We start from the raw sequence: 12526 nt of genomic DNA on the forward strand, positions 1-12526 counted from the left end.
TTTTGCTTTCTCTATCTCGTCTTTTGCTGTGCAGTTTATTTTCTCACTTGAGCACTTTTACAACTTTTCTCTTTCTCCTCTCCTTTTCTCTGCTCTTCCTCCCTGCATGTTTGTTGTTTTAATCGTATCTCCCCCTCTTTTTACTCCTCCTAATCACCTTTGTTTATGCTTGTGTATCCCTCTTTCCCTCCCTATGTCCACCTTTGTTCTATTCTGTACTCATTCTCTTTCATGTCCTCTCTTATATTTCTGTCTCATTGACCCCATTGTGTATCCCTTTTTCTCCTCCCTCACTGTCACCGTCACCTTTCCCTTCTCTGTTTTCTCTCTCCTACCCCGTCTTTCTCTCTCTTTGCTCTTTTTGTACGCAGCTCTCTCACATTCCACTGCATGAGTTCACCACAGCCGGCTTTAGGTGGTCAAAGGTAACAAATCACAAACTTCACTCACCAGTGTTTTACTGTACATTTCATCCTTCATTACTTTCTTTACCATTCAGCTTTTCTTTCATTCTACTCTGTCACATTTCTCACATTTTTATTTTAGTGAACAGCTGCATGGGAAGTTTACCACAAATCATCATTTACAGCAGAGTTATTTTAACCCAAACCACGATATTTTCCTAGACCTAACCACGTTGTTTAGTTCCCTAAACATAACCAAGTTGTTTCCTGTGAAGACAGATGTTTTTTAAAAAAAGACTGGAGTGGAAATTGACAAGTACGTCATGTGTTGCTGGACAGGCAAACGCATACAAAATTAGTAATAACTTTTTGTAAGATATCATACGAATTGTATGAGGATATGTTGATTCGTTTTCTCATTTGGTCATTCATTCATTCTTTCTTTCTTTCATTCATTCATTCATTCGTCCATTCATTCATTCATTCACGCTGACGTTATTGTAAATCTCCTGTACTACATCAGTGAAAATACAATTGTAAAGGCATAACAATATTACAGTGGAAACCACTTATAGTGATCACGGTTACAGTGATCAACCGGATCATAAAGCTCGGGACAGAATCAATCCTATACAAATGTTATTTAAATAATTTGCTTATAGTAATCAAGTAGTCCACTTAGAGTGTTCATTTTGGATCTTTTCAAGCATGACTGCATGTGGAAAACCATTTTAAAACTACGTTAGACTTACGTTAATTGAGATTCTATTTTGTTTTTTACTTTACTTTCTTAATACTTGCTGCTACCGAGTGACCGAGCTAGGAGCCCCGGCAAAGGGGCGCCGTTCTGCATGCACAAATTCGTAGCGAGCCAGTAAATAGCGAAGCAGTCCGTTTCATTACTTTGTATTCATGTAATAAATATCCAAATGTCAATTACATGGTAGTCTGCATGAAAAATCTGCATTTTGCAACAACAATTTGGTTATAATAATCATCCGCTTAGTTATCAATTTGACCCGGACAGACGCGATTACTATAAGCGGTTTCCACTGTAGTTGAGAAGGCAACAGAAGAAAGACTCCACCATACTGTAGCACCTTCAAAGGCCCATGGAGATAGAAGAAAGGGGAGAATCACTAGTCTATATGATGCTAATAGTGGTGGAGTAAAACCAGAAGATGGCTTGGAATTTATCAGATTAACAACCTGAAGATCATGGTGGTATTGGGTTGTCCAATATTAAACCTGGAAGAGAGTAATGACGGCAGAACATGAGAGAAAAATCTTCCTTCTTGAAGCTTCTGTAGTCTCAAATTACAAGACTCTTATTTTGTCTTGGTCCTCACTTCTCTCTGAACAGGAGCTGCTTTCAGATTCAGCTCATCTTCAGGGTTTCTACTTTTTTATTTCTGCTGATGCCATCTTTTTTTTCAGAGGAAATAAATGCATCTCTCTCAGTCTGAATCCTTCAGAAAAACAGGGAGTACATAACTGGAAAAGAGAGAAAGAAGTATCCAAAGAGAAAGTGTGTGTGTGTGTGTGTGTGTGTGTGTGTGTGTGTGTGTGTGTGTGTGTGTGTGTGTGTGTGTGTGTGTGTGTGTGTGTGTGTGTGTGTGTGTGGTGGCAGGCCAGGTCGTCGCCACGCTGTGAGAAATACAGTGACCTCGACATTTCGACCTTGCAGACATTAAACTGACAAACTGATATACGCCCGGAGAGAGACATAGATGAAATATATACCAGAGAAGAGAGAGGGAGAAACAACATGGGAGAAAAGAAAACACTGAGAAGAAAAGTGACACGTTTTGATGTTCTGCAATCGAGCATCTCATGTAATAACAGAAAAATTATTAAATCATTTCAAAAGCACAGTAGCTGTCAGATGCACACAGACAGACAGAGAGAGGAAGATACAACACACATAAACATAAATATCATCGCCGATATCTGTGAAAAGCAATAGTGAATGAAAAAGTGAAGGAAAATCTGAAACAAAAATATCAGATTGAGACAAGTTAGAAAAAGTAGAACTCGTGCTTAAAATATCTTACAATGTGTGTGTGTGTGTGTGTCAGGTGGAAGACCTGCTGGTTGCTATGGAGAGGGTGAAACAGGAACTGGACGTGATGAAAGCCAAGCTGTCATCAACTCAACTCTCACTGGCCGAGAAGGAAGGTCACCTGACCGCCCTGCGGGCCGAGAGGCGGAAACACCTGGAGGAGGTCCTGGAGATGAAGTAAGACGCTGCACGTTTTATTACTTTTATTTATGTTGACGTGTAAAACAGCTGGACGTTCACATTGACGGGCGCAAACTCTGTTTGACACTTACGTCATTTGTCTTGTATCCAAAGACACAAACACACCACTGACCAAGTTTCTATCCTTTTATGCAGATTTACAAACATTCATATGCAGCGATATGAAACCAAGAGTATGACTAAGGCTCCGCTAATATTCATTACACATTAAGTGTTAATATGCTGATGTTTGGCAGGTAATGTTAAGCTTGGTCACCATTTTAGTTTAGCTTGTTAGCATGGTAACATGTGGTAATTAGACAAAATTAAAACATCAAAACATCACAATATATACAGTATATACTACAATAGATATACTGTATATATATTTATATTTGCAAATTCAGAAGCAGGCACAGTGACCAGAAGCTATTGCTTGCAATGAGTTATTAAAGGAGGGTAGAGGAATGAGGGTGTGGAGTTTTAGCGTCTTTTGTAACTCATTCCAGTCACAGGGAGCAACAAACTGGGATGAGTGACGACCAAAGGAGGTGCGGACTTTTGGAATGGCCACACTAAGGAATTTGCTAGAACTGCGGTTACTGTTGAAGATATTGAGTAGTGAGTGGAGATATGGAGGGGTTTTGCCAATGACAAAGCGAATGGCAGTGTGGTAGATGACGTCCAGTTTATTGAGAAGATTTTTGGAGGCGAATCTGTAGATTAAGTCGCCATAATCCAGGATTGGGAGAATTGTCATTTTAACCACGAGTTGTGTTTTGCAGAGTGGGTAAAAGATGATTTATTACGGTATAGGTAACCGATTCTTGCCCTGACTTTGGAGAGTAGCGTGTTGATGTGCGTTTGAAAGGAGAGTGAACTGTCGAGCCAAATACCCAGGTATTTATAGGAGTTGGCAAATTTGATTCCTCTGGGTGCGATGAATGTCTGTACAAAGTTTCATGGCAACCCATCCAAAAGTTGTTGAGATATTTCAGTCAGGACCAACGGACTGATATTGCTGTCCATAGAACATAAACATGGTAGCAACTTTTAATATGTATTTACTTTACTGTATTGTTTCGCCCCCCCAAACAATATATACAGTATATAGTCTCCACCCAGTTGTCAGTGACTCCGACACGACCTTCAACACTTCCCCTGAAATTAGCAACCCTTATGCTATCACCAGTAGTTTCCCATGTTGCCTCAGTGTTCCAGGAAGGTGGTCGCCGGTCACACTGACACGATCTTCACCCGACACCTCATCAACTCTCTCCTTCCTCTTCCTGTCTTTACCTCTCTCTCTCTCTCTCCTCTCTGCTTTTATCTCCTTCCTCTTTAAAGCCATAGAAGTAAGTAGTGTGTTAATGCAATAACCATGTACCGCTGTCCAGCTCTTCATGTGATTGATGACATCCACAGACAGCCGCACACACTCATGCATACGCCGCAGCTCAGTGTAAATTTTAATGTGATTTTAATAGATGGGTTTGCGTTTTAAGTGCAGCTAAGAGGAGTCCAGCAGTCCGACGGCTCCCTGTATTTTCTGCTGTTTTACATCCTCACTGAGACCTTACAACGAGGGCTAATTTAGTGGAACGACGCTTTGGGCTGAAATAGAAGCCAAGGAGAATGTCCTGCCCGTTTATACACGCTGTGGGACTATCTTTTACTGTGGCATGATGGGAAAATGAGGGCATGCGCTGTGATTTAGTTTCACTGCACTCCGTCCTCGGCGTTTTCTACCAACGTAGCATTTCTTTGTTTTTGAGAGAGAGACAGAGTGTGTGTGTGTGTGTGTGTGTGTGTGTGTGTGTGTGTGTGTGTGTGTGTGTGTGTGTGTGTGTGTGTGTGTGTGTGTGTGTGTGTGTCCAGCAGCATGTCCATTCACAGGCCAGGTGAGCAAGTTATTGGGCATTTTATCGCCGTAGTAACGACCCGTGTGATTATTACAAGCATCAGCGCTTCAGAATGCGCTGCCTTGTTTTCGTACGTGAATTTGCATGTGTGAGTGCGCACGTGTGGGAGCAGGCTGTGATTGATTTATTGAAGTCGGACTTGTCCAGCGTTCCTTTTTAAGAAAATACCAGCGCCATGATGAATATTTATAGTAACAGGCACACATGAGTGGACACACACGTGCATCCTTACCAGAGATGTGGACTCGAGTCACTGTTTTGATGACTTGCAACTTGACTTGACAGAGAATAAATGACTTGAGACTCGACTTGGACTCTGAAGTTAAAGACTTGTGACTTGATGACTCAAATAACTTGTTTGTGATCATTCCTTTTTTTCAGTTTAAGTATTAATATAAAAAAATTAGGACTCCAACTAACGATTATTTTCATTGTCGATTAATCTGTTGATTATTTTCTCGATTAATCGATTAGTTGTTTGGTCTATAAAATGTCAGAAAATGGTGAAAAATCTGGATCGGTGTTTCCCAAAGCCCAGGATGACGTCTTCAAATGTCTTGTTTTGTCCACAACTCAAAGATATTCAGTTTACTGTCACAGAGGAGTAAAGAAACCAGAAAATATTCACATTTAAGAAGCTGGAATCAGAGAATTTTGACTTTTTTTTTTCTTAAAAAAATGACTCAAACCTGTTAATACATTATCAAAATAGTTGGCGATTAATTTAAAAGTTGACTTTGATTTAGAAGAAGTTAAGAAATAACTAAGCTTTTATGAAGTTATTGGATTTTTGTTTGATTACATTTATTTCACTGTATAGCAATAATTATAATACAAACTCAGTGTATTGTCATACTTTTTGAAATGATTAGATAAATTGGCCAATAATATCATTATTAGACAAGTACTAATACCTTGTCTTTTGTCTTTACGAAGACTTTATACTGCAGGTAAGACTGTAGTATCTTGGGGGAGAAATGTGACTTGGCTTGACTTGACTTGACTGAGGACTTGACTTACCTTAACTATGGATTCGACTTGACTTGACCAAGAACAAAAATGACCTGGGACTTGCTTGAGAGTCGGACCAAATGACTTGAGTCACATGTCTGATCCTTACTTCATGTACATACACACACACACAGAGCAGCCTACACACAGCCAACTCCAGTGGGATGTTTCAATCTGAGCTATCATTTAACTTCACTGTCCCAAAGACAACACCATGCTCATGTGTATAAATCTACTGTGGTTAACATCAAGACCCAGCTCTTGAAATATGGTGTGACTGTGTGTTTCCATACACAGATCATACCTACAGTACTATACAGAGACCAAATATTTACTCTGCTGATCGTCTCTGGTGTTTATACACGACTGCACTTTAATATGTTCCATCACGGGACAAACATTTATGATTTATGCATTCAGTATGTGATTGCAAATTATTTATTTGACCTTTTTCCATTTGACATTTAGCTCCTAACACACCACTTCTACGTAGAAGAGATGTATCTCCAGAGATATTGAAACCTTTTGTTTTTCCATGTAGCCAAAGGTACATTTCCACTAATATTTATGTAGAAGTGAAGTGGCTAAATGAAGTAGAAAAGGCAGCTTTTAATGCTGCTTTGTCTGCAGAAGTCACTCTTTCTTTGAGGCAGGTTTTTCTGACCTGTCAAATAATACATTTGTATCACATATTGGTACATTAACTAGGTAAATAAACACATTTTTTCCTTTCGGTTTAAACCATAAAATCTCCTTACAGAAGAGTTTGCTACCCCTCTGCTCAAACAGTATTTCTCTTCCACTAATATTGATTGTTTTTAAGATATTATTTATTTATTGTTGGCCAGCAGTTTGTTTGTCTTTTGAGTCTTACCAACACTTACTTACTTTTTCTACTTTTTTCATCTGTACACTGCTTGTTTTCTGATCAAAAGTAGCTCCAGTTTTCTCACCCAGAACACACTGGAAATTCCTCCTTTAAAGGCTCCGCGAATCACCTACAGATGCTCATGAAGAATTGTTGCATTCATATGTGATTACAAATACAGCCCTTTCATACTCTGCCTTTGCATAACACATGATATTCTCCAGGCTTCAGGAAGATATACTTCCCACATATTTGGGCTATTGTGTATTTTAAAGTTGAGATGTTTCAGGTAGCTGCTAGATGTCTCGCTGTGAGTTACGCACATGACGCCACCGCTCATATTTTTTTTCACAAGACATTAGGGTTTGGTCAGCAAATACGTCATTTGCTACCCGACTTTCTCCCACGTGTAAAACACGAGATGTTTAAGGTGGCTGCGTCCTGCGCGTCCATATATCTCGGTGTAATGCACATGAAACTGTCTCTGCGCACACAGGCCGCCGTAACTCTTCGGGGCTTGATGTCTGACTTGTTGCCCAGTTTTACATCGGTGTAAGGTTTAATGTTACTGTAAGACGTGATATACGATACGGCATGTTTCAGAGGTTTTCTCAGACAGACAGAGAATATATTAACACGCATGCACGCTCTCACTCCCATGCAGAAATATGCACCAAATACAGCTGGAACACTGACAGTCTGCCTCGCTTTCTCACCCTCCTCCCTTTCCTTCTCTTATTGCTGTACACACACACACACACACACACACACACACACACTGTAATGTAGTTATGTGAGCGTCTATCTATCTTTGTGCCATAGTTTTCACCAGCTGGTTGTATATGTCTTCTTTACTCCAACGCTATGCTAACCTTCAGTCCCTGGTGTATATTGTTAAGCTCTGTGTGTGTGTGTGTGTGTGCGCCCAAGGACACACTACAGTATTGATATAGAAATAACATTCGTGTGTATAATATGCACATAAAACCATGTGTAACATCCACATCCACGCTGATAACATGTGAATAAACACGCATTGGCACACACACACCAATATGCACTAAATCCAGGCACAGAAACTACACACAGCAGGGCTCCAACATGCATCTTTCCCACTGATAAATCATCGGCAGCGACCTTCACATGTACACACACACTCGTAAAACACACACAGAGACATGTTTTCTTTGTGATGTACATTAAATATGCACATGCTCGTTTTCTTCCCAGCCTCATGTGGGCATGTGTGTTGTCATGTGTTTGGAGTATGCAGGTGTGTGTGTGTGTGTGTGTGTGTGTGTGTGTGTGTCGGAGCCAGCTGGAGGAATGTGCTGACAGTGTGTGTGTAGCAGCAGGGCTTCGGGTCTGAAATCCCAATCTGGATGAATTAAAGCCTATTTTACTCCGCGGTGTTCTGCTTTACTGACATTTAACACACATCTCTACCTCGCTCCGCTGCTCTCTCCGAGTCTCCAGCTCTCCTCCCTAGCTCCCACATGCATATCTCTCTGGTGCAGGTATGTGTTTGGATAGTTTTGAGGTATAACTTCCAATGTAAGCTACATGTCCAACGAGTAAAATTTAAGATTTTGTTTGGCTTTTTGGAGAGTATTTTTAGAGGAAAAGAGAAGTTTCGTATTGTTTTTGGTCGGAGGTGTAGGTTCGAGTCAATTTCATTTAAATAGCCCAAATAACTCACAAACTTGCCCTCAAAAGGCTTTTCAATCTCTACAGCCTACGACACCATCAATCCTTAGACCTTAGATTTGGATTAACCCTCTGAGACCCACAGAGACCAGGGGGTCTTTAGGGGGAGATAGCAGTATATAGCTCAGCACTGTATGTCGAGTTGTTCTAGTCATTAATAAGAAATAAACATGATGAAATCAATTAATTAAAATAAATTGTGAAAGTGTAAAAGGGTTTAGATGAAGACCCATTTACATTCTCATATCTTGAGGTCAGAGGTCAAGTAACCCCTGTGAAAATGGCCATGCCAGTGTCAAAGTTAACATGATAACAACGCGTTAACGCAAATGTGTTTTAACGCCAGTAAAATTTCTAGGTTATAGCGGGCTCATTGGTACCAACCATGTCATACTAGCTCGTCACGAAGGAGGCTAAATAACGCTCCAAACTTGCACTACTTTTTGGTGAGGAAAAACTGGCATGGCCATTTTCAAAGGGGTCCCTTGACCTCTGACCTCAAGATATGTGAATGAAAATGGGTTCTATGGGTACCCACGAGTCTCCCCTTTACAGACATGCCCACTTTATGATAATCACATTCAGGGGGGGGTTACATGCTACCGGGGCGCCCTCAACCTTTTGCTTAGTTTGAAGTTTTTATCATGATGACAATTGCTTGAAAAAATTTCACCGCTTACATCACTGAATATGAGTAAAACATCTGAAACAGTTGGAATCTCACATGGTTTATTGTACATATTGTAAACATTAATGATCAGCCGCTTTACTCAAATAGCAGTTTGTAACCTTATCGTGCAGTTTTTCCGTAGAGACGCAGTTTCAGGTCAAGAAGGTTTCCTCAAGTTTCCAACATATTTTGAACAGAACTTTGTTTGTTGAGAAGCAAAGTAGTTGTGGTTTGGATCATGTCATATATATAGTGTGGTGAGGTTTGACTGTTTTATGCAACAATTTGGAAGATATCTTCACGAATCAAAAGAAACTCCTTGAACTAATTCTTGTTAAACTCTTGCAATCACAGAATTGCAGATCCTTGGAAGGACTACTGTAAGAAGTTGTTACTGGACACAGGAGACAAATCATTTCAGCTGTAATAATGCAGCATTTATATTGTTATTCTGTATTACAGCAGAGTGGGATTTCTTTGCTTCGGTTCAAAAATCTGCCTCCAAAACTCTTTACGTAAATTAATTTAATATTAGGTGCGCTAAATGTTGCTCATTATGAAATAGTTGAATTAGTGTGAAGTTGGATTTCACACTAACATGCTGCTGAGAGGACAAGAAAGAAGGTATAAGGAGGAAGGATGGGCAGTAGAGGAGAGGATAGGAAGACACAAAACAAGAAGGAAATAGTGCAAAACTGACAAAACGAGGAGAAGAAAAGAGAGTAAAGAGGTCAGGGCAGGAGTTATAAATCTGTTTTGCGGGGAGGGGGGGCAGTAGGAGGATAATAAATGAAAGAAAAGAAGCAGAAATGTTTTTATGGCAGAGAGAAAAGGAGGGAAAGCAGAGAGGAGAAAGACAGCTGTCCAACAACAACTGAGTCGAGCCAACGAAACTGCGTGATATCTCGAAGAAATTATATTACCTCCTCTCCCGTCTCCCTCGCTCCTTCCGCTCATCCATCAATCTTTCAGACCGCGGCGTATATTGAATGTATAACCACTTACGTTATGTCTTCCTCCCCTGTTCTTCTTCTTCACCTTACGCACTAATTTACTGCTCATTATTTTTACCAGACTAACTCCAGACAAACTGCGCGTGTAACGTCTTTATGAACATTAAAAATCAAGAGTTCATCTGTTGCAGCGAACGCTCCGACACATAAAACAGCCAGACGCTGATTTCTGTTTATTTGCGAGGTTGTTATGGAGATTGTAACGTTAATGATGCTTAAAAAAGGCCATTTATCACAAAAGAAAACAGCGAAGCGTCACAATGAAAAGACCCTGCTGTGGAGGAAGGAGGGCGGCGATGCACTTGACAATTGTTTTGGCAATGCGAGCGGTCAAGGCTTCCAGCAATAGGCAACAAAGTGAGTCCCATTACTTTTGTTTTGCTTCAGTAGGGAAATAAAATATGATGTTTTCTCGTGTGGGGGAGGAGACGGCCTCAGGCTGTGACAAATCAGGTATTGGGTGGCGATTCACTGAAAATGCCAAAAATCTATAGAGATTTACTGGAACGGGATCTTCTGTTTCTACCCAAAAGAATATCAAAATGAAGCTTTTAGTGGATTTAGCATCTAGAATGAGGCCAATTTGACTCTGTTTACACGCAAACACTGTGTTTGGCGCCACACGTACAATTAGACTATAAAGAGAGTCTGCAGAAACACCGAGCTGCTGCACTGTCTTCAGCCTCCTGCAGTGAGCGCCTTGGCTGATACCTCAAGGTGAACACTATAAATTAAATTTATTTCTCCTTTGCTGCTCTGCTCTTTGTTTTATCTCCTCCCTCTAACCCTCAAACCTCTGCCTGCACCCCTTCCGCCATCCCTCCCTTCATTCCTGCCGTCCCTCCTTTTTTCTTACCCCTTTTCATCTCTTATTCTTCCTGCCTCTTTACATCCATCTCTCCGTTCTGAGCTGTCTGGAAACGTCATTATCACCCAATTTCTTTCTGTCTGGCAGGCTGTGTTTCACACCGTCTGCGTCTTCTTCACTGGTGTCACTTCATACTGTAACTAATCAGTGGTGTGCGTCTGTGTGTGTGTGTTTTTAAGGCTGTCAGTCGATTAAAATATTGAATCGTGATTAATCGCATGATTGTCCATAGTTTATCATGATTAATGAGACATTTTTTATCTGTTCAAAATGTACATTAAAGGGAGATTTGTCAGGTATTTAATGCTCTTATCAACACGGGAGTGGGCAAATATGCTGCTTTATGCAAACGTACGTATATATTTATTACTGGAAATCAATTAACAACAGAAAACTATGACAAATATTGTCCCGAAACCCTCACAGGTACTGCATTTAGCATAAAAAATATGCTCAAATCATAACATGGCAAACTCAGTGAGTGAGTCAGTGTGCTGACTTGACTATGACTTGCCTCAAACTGCATGTGATTATCATAAAGTTGGCATGTCTGTAAAGGGGAGACTCGTGGGTACCCATAGAACCCATTTTCATTCACATATCTTGAGGTCAGAGATCAAAGGAGCCCTTTGCAGCGTTAGTTTAGCCTCCTTTGCAACAAGCTAGTATGACATGGTTGGTATAAATGGATTCCTTAGGTTTTCTTTCTTCATTTTAGCTTCAAAACTGAGACTGCTGCAACCTAAAAATTGCGGTAACGTGTTAAAGAAATTAGTGCTGTTAAAACGAATTTGCGTTGACATGTTATTATCCTGTTAACTTTGACAGCCCTAGTGTTTTTCTGTTCCTCTGTTTGCGTGTGTGTTCAACGGAGCGACAGCTCTGCTTCTCACAACCGGGAAGCCGTCGCTAACAATATGACTGCACGTGCACATCACTAACATAAGAAGTTGCCTTCAGATATAAGACACACACTCATACACACATTTACAAAAGCAGATGAGACAGCATGACTGCTTGGAAGCTTTCACTCCCAGAGGAACGCTTGGAGATGTACACACACACACACACACACACACACACACACACACACACACACACACACACACACACACACATGTGCATAAAAATACTACCTCCCACACAAAACGCATACACATGCTTATAAGCCAGAGACTCTGATGCCCCAGCAGTGAGATTAATCCACAGTGTGCCAAAGCAAGTCTGTGTGTGTGTATTTATTGTGTGTTGTGTGTGTCTGACAGACATGTTGAGGGCTTAGTATGACAAAAAAAGGGGCATGCCTTTTTGACACTTAGTCTTACAAGCTCAAATCAGGCCTCCTCACTCTTCGTCTCTCCATTTTTCTCGGCGCTCTCTGTACTCGCCTTTCTTGCCCTCTTCTCCTCTCCGACTCTGGCTGTCTTCCTCTTTCCTTTTTGATATTTTTTTTTCCTTCTCCCTCGCGAGAGACTGACGAAGAGATTGAATGGGGAAAATAGAAGCAATAAAAGATGTGCTTCAGTCAGACGTTGTATTCAAATAACAGGGTTTTCTGAAAGTCTCTGAAGCCCCGCAAACCAGTGATCTTCAGCTGAATATACAGCAGAGAATAAAAGGAGAAAAGTCTCCTTTTATGGCGCTGACTCTTCTGTATTGTAATTTCTATTCTTATTGCCGTATTTTATGTGTAATCCGCACATGTCTTGCAGAGCTCTCGCACCAATTAAGTACACTGAATTGAGCTGAATAAGAAGAAGGAAAAGAAGCAAAGCGCTGAGAACAAGAGCAAAATGTTCCAAACGATGGAAGAGAACCAAA

The 12526-nt window shown here is 40.6% G+C and overlaps 1 protein-coding gene across 1 annotated transcript in view; it reads left to right on the top strand.

The window, feature by feature from the left end:
* Window positions 1-12526, top strand: part of LOC141762360 (ELKS/Rab6-interacting/CAST family member 1-like) — a 123749-nt gene that overhangs the window by 45581 nt on the left and 65642 nt on the right. Inside the window, exon 16 of the mRNA XM_074626449.1 lies at window positions 2483-2643. Within this exon, the coding sequence (XP_074482550.1) occupies window positions 2483-2643 (161 nt within the window). The remainder of the gene's footprint in view (window positions 1-2482; window positions 2644-12526) is intronic.

This window comes from Sebastes fasciatus, chromosome 23 (assembly GCF_043250625.1).
Source record: "Sebastes fasciatus isolate fSebFas1 chromosome 23, fSebFas1.pri, whole genome shotgun sequence".
In the NCBI taxonomy this organism is placed as follows: Eukaryota; Metazoa; Chordata; class Actinopteri; order Perciformes; family Sebastidae; genus Sebastes; species Sebastes fasciatus.